Here is a 21610-nt window from a genome sequence, read left to right on the forward strand (position 1 = left end):
ACTAGAAGTAAAAGTATTTTATTTCTCATCACTTTATCAAAAAACTTAATGATATAAACTGAATACAAAATTTTTCATATAAAATTGCGTGCACTTTATGAGTTTCATGATTCTAGATACCAGAATTATTCCACTACCCCATCCTAAAAATATATACATCTCCATCCTTATAAATATGCCACAGAACAAAAAATAAAGTTTCATTATTTCGAAGGATCACTTACCGGTTTGATCCACTGAGAGATCCATCGTTCGTGAGACTGGACGCGGAGCTGCTGGGTGTGAGGGGTTGCAACGACCTGGGCACGTCGTAGCAGTCCAAAGGTGTCACCCCCGAGCCTCCAGAACAGTTTGAATTCGGCGTGCAAGAGGTAGGTGGCCTTGGGATATCATAGCACGAGGGTGCAGGACTCGGGCTGCTAGCCGGAGATGGAATCACCGGTACCGCACGTGGTGGCACGTCGTAACAATCGCTCACGTCGCCGCCATTGTCTACCGAACTTCTGTTGCTGGTCGTGTATCGTCCTGGACAGAAATTTGGGACTGGTTAGACTGTTTGGCATTGAGCAGGGTAAGCTGATCGAGAGTACCTGATGCAGAGGAAGCTTCCGTTTACGCTTCAGAGTTAAACTTGCAAACAACCAACGGACAGGTTGTAGAATTTATTGCAATATTCATGGTGCAGGGCTTGATCTGAAGGGAAAATCGTTGTACGAAACTTTGGTATTAGTAAACAATGGTGGATACTAGGTACTATCGGGTATCAGGTTAATTTGTGCAATATGGAGAATGGTAAGGAAAACGAAGATTTTTCTTCAGGGAAAATGGAGATGGACTCGCCCCGTAGGTTTCCCCCGATTTCCCGGATTTCCAAGTTTCCAAGTTCCCGATTATTACCATAGACCTCTCCTTCCCAGAGTTTCTAGCTCCCTCCATAGGATAACTAACAATAAGGAACGGGGTCCCATATGTACGTCTATGGTCTCTCATAGGAGGTGGGAGATCAAATTAGAAAGGTAGAGAAGAAAGATACTAATAAACTAATATTCAACAGGCTATAAATAATAACTTGTAATAATTATTATTTTCTGAAGAACGTATATCAGACACTATTTTATTACCCAGTAGAAATAACGATATCGTTAATTTATTTACGAAGTAGGTATCATAGTCACGCGATCAGGATACCATTGTTCTTGCTTTAAGAATACGAATTTTAAATTCGCAATGAAGTTAGTCGGTCAATAGCGGAGCTAAACCAGGATCGGCAATCTTTCACCATGGAGATTGCTTAAGACTGTGCGAGATAACTTTGTAATTTTCACCGCTAATGTTCGCGATTGAGAAATGGCTTGGATATGTAGGTTCAAAGTTACTATTACACTTTTCTTCGATTTTTTAATAGAACATATCGCTGAATGGTTATTTTATGCAAATACTTATTTGTTACAAAGCTTAACAGTTTAAAAGTTTTCCAAATATTTTTGCACCCCTTTTTCTATACCGATAACACCTTGAGATACCTATGCATTATGTATAGGTTTTTATAATACAGGACGGCTACTATTTTTCAAAACAACATGTGTATTCATGAAGCAACCATTAATGGTTGTAGAATGGGAATGGAAATCGTATTCGCAGAATGGTCGTTTCATAAAAAAGAATTCCGGTAGGAGCATCAGCATCCTATCGATTCTCAATAAATGCTTCCTATGAAAAGCTCGTTTTCAATTGAACGCCAATGTACAAAAGTTTAATAGCCGATTAAAAACGATTTAAAGAAACGATCTGATGCAGGTTAACATCAATGAGGTTAAAAGTATTTGATAATTCATTTCGTTTCACAATGTATTATAATTTAATAAATTGTCTGTTTATATGAAAAATTTTTATGTTGATCCTTTTCTTTTTATGCAAATGATAAGTTAATTGATAAATTATTATGTTTTTATCATTTAGAAATGAAGAAGTTTTAATAAAAATATAAAGTAAAAATAGAATAAGAAAAGCACAATTTTCAATATTTTTCTGCAGTTCGGTGTAAATTTCAAAATTCTGCTGAAGTCTCCTCGAAACATTCATGAAAACGTTGCAAATGAATCGCAGGAGAGTAGAACGAAGGGTTGCTACATACCTGAGTTGTGCAAATGCTCGTTATTCGAGTTCAGGGGTGAGTCGTGCCTGGAGGGTGGTGCAGGACTTGCCCGGCTCGCTGGAAGATCGTATAGGTACACGTCGCCGCACTTCTGTGGAGTTACCACCTGCGCAAAAAAGATCAAAGACTGATTAATTATTGCTGAATTATCGACAAATTATTCGCATATACCATCTACTCTCTCGTGATAAGTCGAAAATTCATAATTGATTTCCCAGTTGAATATTTTTTTATTTTATCGCTTCAATAAAAATGATAAAGTGAATCGAATCGGAACGAATATAATCAATCTAAAACTTTCTATCATTTTAAGAAAAACGATAATCGTTCAAGGAAAATTGTCTCTGAAGAACACTCTCGATGGATCGTGGAAAATTGTCCGAGATAATTGTCTCGGAGAAGTTTAAACTAAAATTTGTTGCGAAGAGTGCACAGCCAGGTTGGATTACCTCTTTCTATTTAAATGAGAGAAATAATTGAATCGTTCGATGTAATATACCATTAATGAATTTATCGCAGCAAGTGCCAATCAGATGTTCTCATTCCACCATTTTCAAAGTACCTTTCGAAGAACTTCTTCAAGTTCTTTCCAACGTCAAGAGCTTAATTGCAATATTCTGTTAATTGAGTTTCTTCGCGATGCGAATAAAACTTTGGTCAAGATTTCGAACTTTTTTCAACGATATAAAAAGAAGACTGTAACGGAAAGGTTAAAATACATCAAATATTGGTAAAGGAATACATTAACAAAGATTACATCAGGATAACTGGAGAAATAGTTTTTTGAAAATTTAACAAGATTTCCTAGAGAAATAGTAGGACAAAAAATTTATTCGTAAGCCGGAATTTTCACAGGTCAGCAATCCATAAAGGCAGGCTCGTAAAATTGTCGACATTAATCTGTGCCGCCTATAAACGCGTGAACCGTGAAATCCTTTTAAATGAACGGAGGCAGAATAAAACGATAATTGAAACGGCCTGTAGCGTAGAATTAAGAGCTGGTTCGATTTTTGTTCGAAATTCGATTTTACAATGAAATAGTTTTCGTTAAAGAAGAATATAGATTTTTGTTTGATTAAAATATAGGTACTGTATCTAGTCCTCAATTACCGAACATCGTTACACGATCAATAATAACTAGAAACTGAAGCTCGTTAAACGTTTCTACGAGGATTGCTCGAAATCCTATCAGAAATCAGTCGAATCTTTGATCTCCGAAGACGAGCTTTGATAGCTGACTTCACACGCTAATGCAAATATTATGAAGGCAAACGTAAGCGCGAGGGATACTAATTAGAGATATCTTAACCATTGGTGTACCTTGGACCTTTTTGTACAGCAGGCCACGTCTCTTTGAAATTTTCGTAATTTTGGAATCACGAAGTTTTGAAATTCGATAATTTTGCTGTCTTGAAACTTTAAAATGATGAAGATGCATATTTTTGGGGAGGGCTCAGTCCAGATTCTCTTTCGAGGTAGGGGCAGGACCACCTCCGTTTCTACGTACTTACGTCAATGCGACAACCACTTGATCCTTAATTAAACACATTATAGAAAACACGCGTTCAAACGAGGCTTATCCGGTGAAATACCCAGGAACCTGGAGATGCACGCGGGATTAGGGTGACGGTGGTCGGATGCGCGAGCACATGTCTGCCTTCGGTGAACCGCGAGGCTGTACCGAGGGAAAATGCAATTTCGTCGACAAAATGCGAGTGAAAGAGAGGGTGGAATGCGAGGAACGAAGAGGTAGAGTCTGCGGGGGGTGACGAAGAGGAAAAGAGGAGAAATGCATCCCTCTAGAACGCAATCTCTGGGCTCATCGCCCACTGCTTTACAATAATAGAGGCTCTTCAACCCTTGCGTTATACATAAACGTGCTACAGTTTTATTCTTTCTTCTCTCCCGATTCATGAAGCCGGGGTCCTCTCATTGCCGTTTCCATACCTGTACACGACGTGTTTCGTTATTAGTTTCGAGGGAAAGAGTTGGGTTTTTCATCGATGACGATATCGATCGGTGATACTTCATGAAATACTCGAACAGAATACGATACAACATAAAGAACTGCTTCGGAAGAAATGTGAAGAAGAGGAATTAATCGCTTAAAATTGTTCAGTTTGAGTTGTTAATTGATATAGCTGAGAAGTTTGTCGACGTATAGAGTAATGGAACTTGTAATGAGTTTTGGTCGTCAAGCACACAGCGATATTATATAACTGGGGAAATCTAGGACACCTCCTGTATCGTACTTCACACTTTAACCCTAATTTCATCTAAAAAGGGTTCGTCCCCATCTTATTATGACTCAAACATCGTCCGATGGATTAACGTCTTCAAATCGGTCAGAAATAAAGATAAGGAAGTATCCATACGATGTTCAATATCCTGGCAGAAGTAGACCGGTGAATGTAGGTCAATCCTTATCGTTGGCGAACGGCGTGCCAACCCTCGAAATAACGGAGTGCCACACCCCTTTGCCGAAAGCATCCCCTGCGCAAGGACTCGTCATCGATAAACCGTGATCAAACTCCGACCGCAAATCATTTCGGCCCCATTTCATTCAACGATCATGCCTGATGGTTGCCATGGTGATACGCTCGGATGCTTCTCGAAACGGACCGAAAAAAGTCTGACGAGATAGGGGAGTTTATGTTTTGTGTTTGCTAACAGTGATGGGTATGTTTGCAAAGTTTCCATTGGAAATATTTTGTTTGAAGTAATGTTCGGGTCTGTGTAGGTATTTAACTCTTTGTTGCATGATTTTTATTTTCTAATTTTGAAAAGGAATATAGAAGCAAATGAAAATTTTTATTTATTCCACACGTTCACAGGAACGATCTTTCCACCCTTATACTCCGCGCTTTACGTCTCCTGAAATCGATTTTCCTCTACGATGCCTTGTATTCCTCGCTCCCGTCACTTAATTTCGTTTTGTAAATTAGCTCGACTGTTACTGTCACTGGGTGCAGTCGGAAATCAAAGATAATCTCGTTTAGTTCACATTCGCTTTATTCGCACGCACCCCGTAGAAAGCCTCCGATTGACTGCGTCTCGAGACCAGCTTTAGAGCCCTGTATAATCAGATTGATCAAGATTCTGAGTCATAGTCATCGTATCGAGCAGAAACATGATCGAATTTGCAATCGTACTCTACTCTGTCAAGTACTTCTTTAATGTATAGTGGGGCGCGAAAATATAGTTTAATCGTAAATTAATTTCTTCAGGATGACTGATGTACATAATCTATTATGCACTTGATTTAAAATAAATTGTTTTATTTAAAAAAATCTTTTCTCCGCCACTTCCCATCGCTACTCCACAGTTATAATTGAAATTCAAAATAATGTTTCATTTCACCATAAATGCGGCACGTGTTTCATGCATTTGAAGTGTCATCTGCGTGACGAGTGCGACATTGTCATTATACAGCAAGGGGTGATTACAGTACACACAAGGATAACATGTGGTAAAACATGATTTAATTTAAAATTGTTAAAATATGATCGTGTCCATGTTGTTTCCATCGTAAATGAAATTTAGAGCAGGAAATGATATACAGTATTAAATTAAATATAATACTTGTGATCCACCATCCAAGAGTTAATTAATCGACGGATTGCCTCTTACGAATGCAGTTTCAGGAATTAGTAGAGATAACCTTGCGACAATTAAGCGGATACTGCTGTCTCAACTCTGATTCAAACCCCATTGTCTCACTACATTATAGTTCACCTAGTCGGCACAGCTTCAAGAGTGAATTCTCGATAGCGACTAAACTAACATCACGAATCAATCGAACGGTGATCAAATATAATTAACACGAACCAGCTCTGAAATTTCATGAATTAATAACCAGAATTGCTGCATATTAAGTGGTAAATTTCAAATGTTAAAAGTCTGACATTATTTTATGACAAAAAAAATTGTGTAAATCAGGACTTGTAGCATATCAGTCTAAAGGATAAAAATTCATCAGTTCAAAGGATATTTTAGGGAGAGACAGAGAGGAACTGGCGATTTACATGTAATACGTGTACGCACACGCGTAGAGAAAGATGATAAACCCTGGTTGGGGTAGGTCCGTGTCTCCTGGGCGTAACTCGTCATTTATCGGGGAGGATCAACGACATCGTTGGATTAGTAACTCCCTGGTGACGTATGCAAGAGCCGACAACCACGGGACACGAAAGACACGCGGCTTTTCAGGTTGCATTGTACATACATATGTTGTGTTCCCGCCGCACCAAGCAAATCGGGGCACGAGGTGCCGCTCGAGTGACAAGAGAAGATGACCGCCGAAACGCACACCCCTTTCAAGGAAAGGTGTCAAGGAAACTGAAATCAACCAGCTGTGGTTGGTTTCGTGAATTAAAGCAGCACGCGATTCCACTATTACGTTCTTTCGCGGCATGAATCGAATAGTACTATAGTAGTGGACTCGTAGTAGGGGGTGGATGGTCGGAGGAGGTAGGTTTCGACGTGAAAAAGGGGGTGGACGTTTGGCCTGGCACGAGTACGAGGGGGGGCGGGTGGGAGAGCGTCGGTCGATACCAGCGTCGCGGCGCTAACTGTGAAAGCCTGTATTACCCCATGGATGCTCGCGAGGGAAAGAGGGAGGGAAAATGGAGGTGGTAGAAGCGAGATGGAAGATGGAATCGGAGGAAAAGCAGAAGAGCGACGAGGAAAATGTAGATGGATAAGGTGGAGAGAAATACAGAGGGAGTTGTTGGGAGGGAGATGGAGGATGCAAAGGAAGAAGAGGGTGGTAGGGTAAGAGAAACAGAGGAGATAGAAAGACGGTCACCATGGAAACGTGAAAGGAGTCTCCCTACCTCGTATCAGGACCTTCAGGCTGTCTCAGGGAGTGATAAGGATTTTTCTATTCGAACGTGCGGTTAAGGGTTGCAAGGGTTAGACTCGATGACATGGTGAATTTGACACTAGTATTGTTTAGAGTTTGAGTGCCACTTGCCTTTCTATTAAATCAAGATACCGATGCTTGTATGCACTTTTGATTATGGATTTTTATTTTTAAGGGAATTTCATGTAATAGTAATATATTTATATTAATTTTATATTATACAACACTTAAAATTCAAGTAAGAAAAATTTATCCCTTAAAAAATTTTTGTTTGGAAAAAAAATAAATTCATTTTACAAGAATACAATAAACTTTTGGAATCTAAACACAAAGAAAATTGTGATATTAAATACGCCTTTCATGAATTTATGCTACGATACTTGAACTCAAAAACTTCTTAAGCATGTCTATCCGTTGAAACACAGTTTTCTTCTTGTTACTCGTTTTACTAATTCAGTTCTCCTGAAATGTAAATCAGCTAGGATTTTCTACAAGTGACGACAAAGGAATTACACAGACTTTCGAGGATTAATCCTGGTTTTAGAAACTTGTTACAAGACGCGATAAGGATAAAGTTCGGGTAGACGAGAAAAGATAGTACCTAAAGAAGTGTCATAGCTTTTATGGGATGGTCAAAGTTGAAGATCCACTAAAAGAACTTTAAAAGATAATTTTCAAAAATATTAGATATACTTTCGTTATATTTGAGAGGAATATGTGCTGGATTAATATTTATCATTTCTTTTTAAATTTAGAAGCTATAATTTATTATCACTGCATTTCTTATTTCTCAAATTGAAAGCCAAATTTTTTTGCAGAAGACACTTTTAATTATTACATGAAACTCGTTAAATATCTCTACCTTTGCAAGCGATTCTTTGCATCGTTACACGTCCATCCCCTGTCTCGCCCATATGAAAAATTTTCCATCCCCAGATGTAATCATTTTCCCTGACGATCGATAGGAAGGAAGCGTGGTTCATTATAAACAGGGAACGCCATATTTTCATGGTGGTAGATATTACGCACCATGGATTTAATATAATCAAGTAATTAAAAAAAGGAAAAATTTTCTTGAATAGCATTACTATTATACTAATAGTGTAATTAGAATTTCAAATTTATTTTTTTATCAATACAGTTCAGTTTCTAAATTATAGCAAGGCGACTGGTGTGTTATTTATTCACTTTCATAACTCATTACAAGTCCCATTAGTTCTCCTTTTTCAGCGGAAAGCACGGGACATTAGTTTCAAATTGCCACGTGTCGTGTCAAGAGTCAGGAAATTGGAAACAAGAAAAATTAGGGTAGAGAAAGTGTGTCTGATTAATACACTTCATTTACTCTGATCGTGGGAAAAATATTCAAACAAACAGAAACAATAAATTATAAAAGATTAATATTTTTAGAACTACTCCGGATTAAATTGACATTGGTTTAAGCAATAAGCATTAATTTTTCTAATAATAATTACAATTAATTTTTTCTTAATTATTATTCAGATATTCTATGGTTAATAATTCAACAATTTTATTTCGAAAGTGGTGTAAGTCCATTTTTTTAAAAAATAAGAGAACAAAAAATTAAGATTATTCCAATTGAGAATCTGTAGTGAGATGTATCGCAATAACGAAGGGGAAAGTTGTGTCTCTCATAAAGCTACCTGTTACGTTACAATCGTCCTCGTTAATCTACGTCTGGTGCGCATTTTTTATGTGTCAAGTGACGTAATGACTGGAGATAACACGACACACGATCAGTGCACGTTCGACGAACTTTACCTGCAACTGAACCTACGCGTTTCCATAATGAAGTCACCCACGTGCGAATATCTCTGGAACTCACGCGAACACGTGTGCAAGTGTCGGAGACAGTAAAGGAGCAGAGAAAATGTAAAACACTCTCCCTTCTAATACTAAGATAGAATCATTCAGACTTCTTATTTCATATTATAGAAATTATTAAAAGAAAAAGGAAAGAAATGAAAAATAAATAAAAATATCATTCCATCAAGATAATCTAACTTCGAAGTTACAAATACAAAAAGAAACAAATTTTTCCCTCGCCGAGAAACTTCTTCTCAACTAGTCAGTCCAATAAGGAGCAACGTCTGTTCCCTAATTACAAGAAAAACAAGAAACGAAGCGATACCAATTACACGTCACGTTCGAGGCCCTCGGTAAAACTCCGTTTCTCTGCGATAACCATCTTCCACCTCTCTGAACCGATCCATTCCGATCAATCCAGCACCGCTCGGATATCGCGCTACTACCAAGCGAGTATAATCCCACGCGAACAAGTTTCGCAGTTCATTGATACGGGCCATTAAAGAGCTCAGCCCACGCCCAGCCTCCTCTCTCTAGCTCTCCACCCCTTTATTTCTCTTTCTCTAGATTTTCCTCTCCCTGTTCCTTTTCCTATGCCATTTTCAGTCGATGCAACGGCAGTTTGCACGCTCGACCGACGCGCAGTGACGGTTTCGAGATCCCGTCACCCCGGGCGACGAATCCTTCTCGTTAACCAACGGAAGAGCTCTTGCTCGATTGTCGGATGTGTCCGGAACACGACGGTTCATCCGGTGATCGGGACAGTTTCCTTTCCACTGGGAATTTCTTTTCTCGATTCACGCGGGATGGAATCAGGGGCGTGACGGAATAATTACGGCGTCAAGGGTGAGGATTTCGAGGGTGGTTTCCGGCGAGACGTGTCCCACGCACGTTTAAAGACTTGATGTTTAGGAGGGGAAGGAGGAATTGTTATATAAGAGATTAGACAGAGCAGAGGTTCCCAATCCTATGCTAACATTTTTTTCTGAATTTTCACAAGATTCTTTATAATACGGATGACGGGATTTCATAGATGAACGAAACGGTAGAGAACGTATTGAACAGTTTCCTGTACCTTTAGTTCCTGCAATACGTTTGCTGGCAACAGAAGCTGCAGCTCGCAGTGGAAGCCGAATGGAAGGACGTCAACGGGTTGTGCTGTTCGAAAGTAAATTTAATACGAGAAGTTAGCGTACGTTACTGGTCGTTACTGACCGAGGGAGCCGAACCAGCCACGATCTGGTTATTCTATTTAACGTCGCCGGAGCACGAAGCCACTTTCGCCTACATCGTGAATACTCCTGGTTTCTCCTCTTGCTTCCCCATGCTTATACTCAACCAAGCACAATATCCGTGCGACACAACAAAACCCTCCTTCTTTCTGACTTCTACTTGTTAACATGCTTTACCGTGTACATATTTCTTTTCTATTGTACCTTTCATTCCACCTGGCTTTTACGACTATGCTATTAAAGCTACTTTAATGAGAATCAAAAGTTTGTACAAGATTGAAAGTTGTTAAATATTAAATGGCCAATTTGTGAACATTAAAAGTTCGACCAATTTATTTAACGAAACACTGTGTAAAATTGAATTTTTTAAATATTATACGAAGCAGAATTTATAATTATAAATGTTTAAAAAATACACAATAGACTATTTAAAAAGTGTGGGTACATTATTGCATTCTTCCTCTGACCATCACGTAAATTACAACCCTCTTAATTAGACAGTTAATTCATCTCTTGATTCCGTCTAATTAATGCTCTTTAAGCTCTAAACATTGTCCTTTTATTTTACCTCGTCGCACAAGAAAGGAGAGGAAACGAAGCGTAGAGGAAACGCAAGAGAATCAACAGGCAGAATAGGAAGGAAAAAAAGTGAAGAGGGAAATATAAGGGTGGAGAAAAAAATCGAGAAAAAAAGGGAGAAATGCGCGGGGATGAAAGGACCGCGAAACAGGAGAAAAAGAATACGGAAGACTACGAGACAGATATATGTACAGTCTCTGTTTCTATTTTTACAAGAATATGAAGGGACAAGTGGAAAAAGAAGTTGCAGAGAAAAAGGAAAATGATGAAAAAAATTGAAATCAAAGATATCTCTGCTTCTAAGGAAAAATATAAGTTATCAACAATTTGATAGGGTAGATGATTTCCAAATTATTTTAAATATGTTAATTTAACAAATTCTACGAAATAAATAATATGATTCTTTGCGTTCGACTCGAAGAGCCTCGAAAAAAGAAGGTACACTTGAGAGAAATGAAGAAAGGGTGTTTGAAGGCGTTCAATAGAAAACGAGAAAAGCGACGAAACCTCGACTGTAAGAACGCAAAGTAGAAAGGGTAAGAAGCGAGCAAGATTTTCAGACGGCGATAAAAGAAGAGACATCAAGATTTTCCTAGAAGGAAGGAAGTCAATAAAGACAGATATAGGGAACGGTTAGAAAAAGCATAAGATAGAGACAGAGAGAGTCTGGACTGTGGATGTGTACACGTGATGAAACGCGTCCGCCCTTCTTTGAGCTAAACCGCCCTGCACACATTCCATCGAGATGACTCCAGGGACCCCACTTTGTGTTCTCTTGCGATGGAACGTGTGCGGGTGTTTCGCCGTGCGATTATGAAGCAACACCAAAGTAACTCGGAAGAGAATGCGGCGGGGACGGTAAACAAATTTGAAGCAAATACTCTGGAGAAATAGCGAGTATATTTAATTTCTCGCTGATGGCTCCAAGTACAGTACGGAGCATAGATGTTTCCTCTAAGGAAAATGGCGATATATGTAGAGAGAAGAAGAAAACTTTATTACTCATTGTCAGATGTCAGTGTTTAAATTTAATATTAGTATGACAGTAATGCTATTTAAAATAATATTTTGTTATTATTTTCTAATTATTCTATTATATTTAATTTTTAATGCCGACCACTGATTCCCACGGCATTTAACGTGTTAAATTAAAATTATCTGTGTTAAATTCTTTACTTCTAATTAAACGTTCGATCGGCATAGTATCCTTGTATTCGAACGGAGCATAAACGAGAGGGAAAGAGAAATGAAAGAAAGAGGAGGTAGAAGTGGCGACGGAGAGTGGATATTGTCTGGACTTACGGACATATAAGGATACCGGTGATCTTTACACGGTGAACGAGACAAGGGAAGCTCCATGTAGGGTATCCTGTAGGATAGGTTTCTCGTAAATCGTTCCGAAGGGTGCAACGGTATGTTACTGAGAAAAAAACAACCATCAGAGAAATTCGTTTATTCTATTCTCGCGTGGAACCTCTCGGTACGCGTTATTTCAAACGTTTCAGATGAAAGTTATCTAACTTAAGAAAAAGCTGTAATAATGCAGAAATTAGATAGTTTAAAACAAGCATGAAATTATTGGTCGCTCTGTGTACGTTTTAATCTCGCGAAGGAGGAGGTAGACTTCGCGCCAGATACAAGAATGACCCGCACGCGTTTCAAGAAGCGTGTAAGAAATCGTGAAGCGAGCATCAGTGAACAAAAATAAGAAAAATACCGCTATGTCCATTTCGCGGCATGACCATGGGCACCTGCGAGTACCTGAACCTGAGTAATTCCCTCGTGACGAGGCAATTTTGAGGAAGCTCGTCCGCGTAACGTTGACCTTTAGGTCGTATTTCTGTCGAGCGGCGACGCACATGCGGGCATGGCGACGTTCTCCTCCGGATCTTTGCTGTCGGGCAAAAAGCACACACCGACAAGAGGATGAACAAGAAGAACTCGAAGAAAGACCAACTCTGGCAAGAAACTCCAATTTACGAATCTATATCTTGTTCTCTGGTTCTTGTACCGGAAAACGAACCAAGAAAAGGAAGGAAAGAAAGTTACTTCCAGGCTATTTGCATTTTCATGTACGGTGATGGTGTCTGTGATTTATTGGACGTTCTTGATAATTTAAAAATTAAAATAAACTTGGAACTTGAAATTTTAATGACCGAATACAAATCTTTAATTAAAGAAAATATCTTCTTAATTAAAGACTAAAGATTAATATATATATTACCGTACCCCCTTGGATCATTGATGATCCATAAGACGTTCGATGTCTTCACTGTTTCAAGAGTACCTTTTCTTCGTGTCAATATATTTTTTAAATTAGGCACATATTTATGGGCTTAAAATGAAATCCTATAATAAAGTGTCGCGAGAACATTTTATTATTTACCGGCGTTGCGTGCAACTTTTGACATTCGCCGTGTAGCTATTTGTATCGGTATTTGAATAACAAATGTTTGCTTTTGAAGGCGTCTCTTTTGTTTCGTTCTTCTTTCCTTCCTCTCTATGTACTTTTTTCCTACCGAAACGTACGGCGCATAAAAGAACGGGGCTGAGTTATGGCTGTCGGGCCCGCGGATAGAGCCTTCAAGGATTACAATCGGAAATTCAGCTGGTTGAAAAACGCATACAAATGTTGGCGGATGACGTAACCACCGTAAAAAGTCCTCTTCAACGGATGAAATTTTAACAATGCTTTATTCGAGACCGTTGCGGGATTAACGGGAATGAAATTCAGTGATTTCGAGAACCGTGAAATAATGGAGGATTTTCGCCAGTATAAACAGTCTCCTCTTACCGTGCTGGGATTTAGCAAGAAAATATAGGAAATTTTGTTCGTCTAAATGGAAATTATGCTCGATAGTGACTTATAGACGAAGCATGGTTAATCGATCGCCACAGGGTATTCATTTCACCAAATCGTCCTGGATGACAGATGCTAAGCGATGCCAATGGCAGACACGTAGCAGCAGTGGCTCGGAGAGCAGAGAAAACGAATTGGTAGTCAGCTGATTTTGACAGATCCTGTCTCTATGAGAATCAGCGCCGACATAAGGGGGTGCAATGGGGGTCTGGCGGCCAATACAATGGAGCCGACTGCCGACGCCATTGTGAGTTTGTACCGCATTTCACGTATAAAGTCGATCGATGGGACAGCGTCGAAACAGGGGTGGACTTCATGAATTTCTACGTTTTTACAAATCCTGAATAAATTAATACGAGATGGCAGATGCCTAATAAAATACGTGATCCAAAGACAATAGATCGTGTCGTGATATCGTCGGAGGAAAAATAACGAGACAGATTAGAACAAGAATTTCTTATTTATCGATTAACATAAAAAAAATTATGGGTCAAAAGTAAGCCCCTGTGGGTCTGTCGAGTTGCCTTGCAGAGAATAAACTGATGTACATACCTATATTTAATATTTTCGGTACACATATTACGGAAATGTTATGTGCTCTATGAATATAATAATAGGATCATTTTTCAAATAACTCACCCTGTTCGGTTGAACGTGCCAGCTACGTCGTTTTCCATGCCTCTGTATACCGTCTTCAGAAGTGGTTAGATCAGCCCTACTGCCAACTAAACAACCCCCTGTATCGTATTGGCCAACCAGAAGTCTCAATCGATTTCCTGGACAGATGCCCTGGACAAAAAAGAAAAAAAAAATTATAACAATAACAGCATACGATCCGGAGGAATAAATAACCCCTCGAACTCTAGGCCTTAATTTCTTCTGGACCGGCGATATAACGAACAACTAAAGTATTATTGACGTCTGTTTATCAAGATAAACGTAATAAGAATTGCAAAATAAATTGCAACACAAAGCTAGTTGCTTCTAATGTATTTTTCCTGTATGACGCTGTAATCGTATAAATAAAAGATGTGGCAACACGCATCTGGCTCAGCTGTAGGAACCCGTAACAAGAACATTACGAGTAATTTCTTCGTAAAGATGTATTACACCCGTGTACCCTTGTTTTCCAATTTCCAATTTGAACCTCCCCCACGGTTCCCTTTCAACGAACACCATATGGGTTATATCATGCCTTCTGTCTACGTTACAGGGATCGATATGGTGTACGACAGCTCTAACATAGAGGATCCTGAAATTGAATTTTGAAAATAAGAAGGATAACATTTTTCATCATAAAATCAGTCGTTAACCCTTCGCTATATTGTGTTGCGGATATAAAAAAATTAATTTATGCATTTTTCAGATACGTGATACTTAAATTTTTAAAATTCAGGAGTAGTATCTCCACCCATTCGAGATACCAGCACACCGATAAACCGAGTAATAACCGAGTTACGACCAGTAACAACTGACCCCACTTAACCAGCACTTTCGTCGCATTCCAAACGCATCGACACATCTAAAACCGAGCTTACATTCCTCTATAAAGAATTCCTTCGGTAGAAACCGTTCACGAAAATCATAGATAAGCTTGTAATGAGATTGCCGTAGGTCGTGGACCCAGACAGAAATCTTTCCAACAGATGTCGGACGCGGAAACGACCCCAGTTAGGTCGCACTTTCAAACTCGTTCTAACTCTGTACCATGTTAGAGACCCTATAGATGAAGATCTTAGATCAATGACAGTAACGGTGCAGCCGTATGTCCGATGTCTCTGATGATACCGTGTCATGTCCTCAAGGTACATTTTCAAGCGACAGTTTACCCATTATTAAAAAAGTTACGAACTTTTTAATTAATTAGAAAGAAGAAAGTATTCCACGGTAATTTAATGGTGAGCCACCAAGCTACTTTATAATTAGTTTTAATAACTAAAATAAGTTTTTCAGTTAAGATACATATTTCTGTTGAATAAAACAATTAGCTTCTCGTGGAAAAATGTGTTAGGAAGGGGTTAATTACCTGTCTACCTCGCAAAGCACACAACCACCAACCCTCGAGTCCGGCGGTATTTTGTTCCAGTACCGTAAGAACATCACCCTTTCGAAAAGCTAGCTCGTCCGGTGCTTCTGCGATGTTATCGTAAAGGGCACGTGCTTTTACACATTTTTGCTGAAACAGAATAAAAGGAAACAATTAATGCATTAATCTTCTTGTTAACGTATTTCGTTTAATCAGCGACCATGTATTTTATCGTTTCGTGTAAAAATGCAGGTGAATAAAAGAAATAAAACAAGTATGCTAAAATTGTTTGATTTATGCATACCCATATTTTAAATTTCAGAAAATTTTTTGGGAGTTCTTACAATAAGTAGCAGTAATTAATTTCATTAATTTCGTAAAATATCAAGTGGAAAATTTAAATTGGGAAGTGAAACGACCGTAATCTGAATAATTACAATTATAATACATCACGGCAGTAATTAACATGAAATTTAATATTTCATGCTAAAAGGTAATTAAAACCTGTGACCTTCGCTCTAAAAACGGATTAATGTTTCAAAAGTACGTAATCGTAACTGAATTGTCAGAATTAAAATCCATCAAGTTTCTTTTCTTCCCACAATGGATAAATGAACGTGTCCTTCCAATCAATTGAATCCTATCAAATCCTAGCCGCTTCTGCAGCTCGCGTTGCTATTTCGGGAAGCAAAACGTTCTTAAGAGATATGGCGACGTTTCAGACGAAGCGTAGGTCACAATGAACGTGACTCGTTTACCAAGAAACCGCGTTTTGTTTCACTCGCTTTCAAGTGATTTCAATTAAAGTGCCTTGCCCAGATGACAACAGTTTCTTCGCCATATATTTTTCGGGGCAAACAATGATGTCATCTCGTGATTTTGACTGGATGATCTTACTCTCATGTTTCTACAAAATAATTCCAACCAGTTGAAATCTCCCAAAAATCTTTTGCAAGAAAGCTAAGAGCTCTATTTGCAATACCAATTTCCAAGTATATGCAATGAGTAGAATACAATAAGTAAAGAGTCTACAATTGTACCTAAATGATTATAAATATGGATCACGCGAAGATCCATCGAACCCGTAATATTTTGAGAAGGATCGAACCGGTGAATCGGATGGTAAGTCGTTGAAGAATGCAGTTTAGCTCCATAAAAGGTACAAACGTCAGGCCAGTCGAACAGGTACTGACGACCTTTCGAACTGACAGGTTTCGAAGCTACGGTTCTATGGTTAAAGCGATTCGAAGCAGGTCATCTTATGGCGTCGTCGTGGCGCTCGTACCTTACGTACCTCTGCTATACGAGTAATTATGCGACTAGCCTTCTCAATTAGACGCTGCGACGACCTACATTGCTGCTCGAGTACGAAATTGCACCGGCACGGATTAAATTATGCTAATTAATGGCACGCGAGCTTTTAATAAGCACACCGTTGAATAAATTCTACTATAAAAATGAAATAAAGATGAAGGTTAATTGAGATCACCTATGGCTCTGTTACCTTAGAATGGAAATATGGGAAGAAAGGTGCTGATGCGGTTGATAACTTGCATGAAGGCGGTAATCGTTTGATGTAATCTTTCTAGTTAGTTAACTACTACAGTTTAAAATGAAATTCAGCTTTAAAGCAATATTATTTATCCATTTCATCTGAACGACAAATAAAGTATTAAGAATTTACTGTAAATGTTTATTTGAATAATAATGAAGACCATTTCATGGGAGTATAAGCAAATTAACTTCAAAATACTCGCGAAGCCGCAGAAGGCATAGTTCGCGGGTTCCATTAGCAACGCGTGTTTCAACGTTGGTTGAACATTACCCCCAAAATAATTTTGGCAACTCATGAAGCGGCGGTGATCGGTCGGCTTAATTCGATTAAAATTCGCATTGCTGGCCACGGTTGCACACTGAGCATACTTCTATGCAGCATCATTGTGTCTTCATAATGTATCCTTTGTTGCGTGTACGCGAGGGTTGCAGGGCCGACTGCATACCTGTGCAAGCGCGGATGCACCTGCACAAACATTTTGATACCAGTCCGCGGCAGAATCCATTCGTGGCCCTCGTATCTCATTGTACAGCGCATACGCCACACCGTTTCCTTGTATTATTATCTACAAGCTTATGCGTCGCGGCGTGTTATTCCAAACACGAGACCGTTTTCTCCAACATTCCCATTAGAGGGCCCATGGGCATTCAGCATTGTACACGGCCGAGAATGAAATTATTTCCTACTGCTACGCGGGTGGTGCCGTGTCAAGGGAAATAAATTGGTGAATAATACCGAATACACTTTGTCAGTTCTTGTTGAAAGCTGAAAGTTGAAAGCTATTTTGGAGCTTTGAAGGAAATAAATTTCTTTATTGCCAAAATTGGTGGGTTGAAGGTATGTTTTTTTTTTGTCAGAAGGAGAAATTTTTATTCCTCTATCATTCGTTTGAATTTAAATATGGACTGTATTTTAACTGTATTTGCTTGTATCGAAGAATGTTTAAATTGCGAGCGTAGCCCGAGGGAATTTAATTAAACGCTGAAATGAAATTGGAAGAACGAAATAAAAAGCCAGCAAATTTTAGTTTCATTTTAGAAGAGAAATATGGAGAAACTACTAAATTGCTTTTAATCATTTTTAAATATTATTATCAACTATCGTATCGTTCTGTTACACATTTATAACAGATATAAAATAGTAGAATGGCAGTGAGGTTGCAGAACTACTATGTTAATATGTAACTGATAAATGCGAGTCAGTACATTAGTTACAGGAATAAATGAGACAACTAGGTACAGATAAGTAGACGCTAATATTTGTAATGTACTGTAACAACCAGGTGGTTACGTATACAGTGTTCCACTATTGATAAGAAACACTTTATAAATTAACATTTTCTTCCTAATATAAATAATAGAGTTTCGTACTACACAAATAGTAGAACTGATTTGACTAAAATGATTCTTAATAATTATTAAAATACGAATATTATAAACTGTATGAACTATTCAAATAAAAGTTCACATGGTACTCTGGCTGAAAAATACCTCTGCCTTTTAAATATTTTTAATCATTCCTAAGTATCCTACAGCCAGCAATAAAATGAATGATTCCAATAACGAGACGCGCTATATAACCTATCAGGCATCCGATCGAGGTGGCGCAAACTATACCTATACATATCCCAATGCTAGTGGAATTTAATATCTGCCAAGAGGCACCCAGTGAAATTCCAACCCGACCAAAGGGACTATATTTTCGAATCGATCTACATTCTGATCGCGTTCTAAACAAATATTTATGTGAGCTGGATATGCGCGAAGCAGAAGGTGATTCGCTAAGTCTCCAGGCGATCTGTAATATACAGGGTGATCCGCATTAAATTGTCATAGTCTTCTTATTCTTTCACCCCCTGTGCCTTAAAATTTAATCCAGAGGCTTCGATTCGAGAGATTCTATTTTTCTCAAAAAATAAAGTAAATTCAAAATTATTTAGCGGTACTTCCTGTATGCAAACGCCTCACGAGCAGTTATGATTTCTTTTCCGCGGATAAATAAATTCTGAGACTTCACGAGAATCGTGAACTATAAATAAGAGACGGAAACTGGGCTAAAAGCAGACTAAACAAGCCTGCCTCGAGTTATTTGTTCGGTGAGCTTTATATGGTAAATCATGGGATACTCTGCTTCATGTTCTTTCCTATATGGGTTATTCTTCACTTCTTGAATGACTTTAAAAGATTTTAATTTAAGAGGGAATTATTTTGCATTCATGAAATTGTTATAATATTGTATAAACAGTATCTGTATCATGTTACAATATTATCTTAATACCACATTGTAATAAATCAAGGAGGATGGTAAAAACCGTCAGACGTTAAGCGAACAACAGGCTCGGAGCAAGTACCACAGGCTTTAAGCCAATTATTTCACGCGCTCGCCTAAAAGCGCATCGTCGGCGCGGTCCGCTTGCGATAAGGCAGCCAGCACGAGGGTGGTGCGCGATAAGCAAACGGATTACACGTTGGATATTACGCGACGAATATTTTACCGTGCGCGCCTCCGCTCGGTTTATTTCGTATGCAAAACACTTCTTGCCCCCCCGCTGCTCGAGCTGGCTCTTTTATAGCAAACGCTGTGAGTCAGTTTTCGAAGCCATCGTGTTTGATCGAGAGGGCACACGTGCCGGATTTAGGGTTGCTATTCGATGCACAATGCCGTGTCGTTCAGCATGTTGACGAAGAAACTCGTTCAACGAGTCGAACATGCGTTATTTTCACCCTCTCCCTCTCGCCATAATAGGCACAATTTCCTCCTGTGCACGGCCTCAGCCTACAAAGTACACACCCTTCCTGCCCACGTGCGACACTACAACCCCCCCTGGACATTGAATTAGGACCACGTACTATTTTTATCTTTCTAGTCAAATTAAAAGGCGTAAACGAGCTATAATAATAAAATTGATCAACTACTAACAATATTATACTACCAGTAAAGTTTATCAACTATTAATTGTAAAATATATTAGAACTAAAGGAATGCAAGTGAGATTTTTTGAAATTTTTGAATTAAAAATAAAGAGTAGATTCTAAATTTATGTGCCTTAAATAAAAAAAAAGATTCTTATTTTCTAGATCATTATGCGATTACCTTAGAAATAACGTATCAGTATGGAAAGAAGGAACTTCAGAATCCCTTTAGATTGAACCCCACATGTATACATATGATTGAGGGGATTCTGAAACGATTTCTCATCCCAGAGAATCCATGGGGAAGCGATACGCGGTTTCGATGGTAGCCAAGCGTGAGCTCGTAAAAGTCTTCGCTTTTAATCTTCTTCTGGATCACGCACGCGTCGACAAAGGTGAACTGAACGCTGAAGAGAGGACAAAGCAGTCCACGTTGTGTCGTGTAACCACAAAACCTACGTAACCGTGTCGTAATAAGTAGCCTTATATCGATACAGGTTCGTCGAGGCGTGTTTAAATGCGGAGGGTTAAAATCGCTTTGCGACACGTGCCTTTTAGAAGTTAAAGCACCCTTCATCTTCGTCTCTCCTGACGCCGCTTTCGTTGTCATCGCGAGTCTTCCGAACGATCAGCCTCCCCCGTAATTAACGACCCCCTTCTAATTACACTCTTCCGCCGATGAGAGGCTCGGATAGGAGTCTGATTAGAAATTAAGCCCGGAGAGGTTTCCCTAATTATCCCCTTGGGGCACTTTTTAAAAATAGTTGTAAATCTTTTTTTTTCAATTCTCATTCATGAATCTCAAATCTCTCGAAAGATTTGAATGCTATTACAATTGTAATTATTTTAAGTAATTGTTACTTTTATGTTCGTACTACATAGATACCCTTCGTGCGTTTTCTTCTCCGTATCCTCATCGTCGAGCGGAGTCCCGTTACCGCGATAGCTTCAAGTGGACTCTCTCATGAACTTCTGCAGAAGAGTACGAACGAGTGTCAGTAAGTCGGTAATCCAATTATAAGTGGGCTTGTAAGTCACTCTTCATACTCCGTCTACCGTGTAAATGTTATTTCGTATGTAGGTAATATCGGGGTTAACGTGTCGGCACAGAGAGCCACGAATAATAGGATTTAACTAATCACTCGCAAAGTCTCCGAAAGAGGATTTAGCGAATTTTTCTGTTTTTTTTTTTCTTTTTTTTTAGTGATTGAGCACGCTGTAAACCCGTATCGTGGGCGAAACGAACGCCAATCGAACGTGTCGATGACACGTAAAGCCAATTAATCGATTACAGCACTGTGATTTGTGCTTTGTTATCGTCGAGCTCCATTGTAAATACATTTGGAGACAAAAAGTTTGAATAAAAATTTGAAGGATTATACTCGTTTTGGCATTTTAACTCATGATATTATCATTATTACTGCAATGAATAATAAAATATCTGTATTTATCAATCCGATGCATTTATCACTGTTTTACCCTTTAACCCACATACCCATTTCTGACAGGAGTTATATTAGATACCCCTTTGTTAATCGTTCATTCACCCTAGAAAATTCTTGAAATGTGTGATTTATACGATGGTACCTTCTTATCTTAA

General features: G+C 38.7%; 1 protein-coding gene across 2 annotated transcripts in view; it reads right to left on the bottom strand.

Annotated features, from left to right (window-relative positions):
• The window catches only part of p130CAS (Serine_rich_CAS and FAT-like_CAS_C domain-containing protein p130CAS), a 46889-nt gene that overhangs the window by 4297 nt on the left and 20982 nt on the right, over positions 1-21610 (bottom strand). For both annotated transcript variants that reach the window (XM_034333799.2, XM_034333808.2), the window contains exons 2-5: positions 15544-15693; positions 14157-14306; positions 2135-2261; positions 225-525 (exon numbers count right to left, since the gene is read on the bottom strand). In XM_034333799.2, coding sequence (XP_034189690.1) covers positions 225-525; positions 2135-2261; positions 14157-14306; positions 15544-15693 — 728 coding nt within the window. The remainder of the gene's footprint in view (positions 1-224; positions 526-2134; positions 2262-14156; positions 14307-15543; positions 15694-21610) is intronic.

Source organism: Osmia lignaria, chromosome 9 (genome assembly GCF_051020975.1).
Source record: "Osmia lignaria lignaria isolate PbOS001 chromosome 9, iyOsmLign1, whole genome shotgun sequence".
NCBI classification, from domain to species: Eukaryota; Metazoa; Arthropoda; class Insecta; order Hymenoptera; family Megachilidae; genus Osmia; species Osmia lignaria.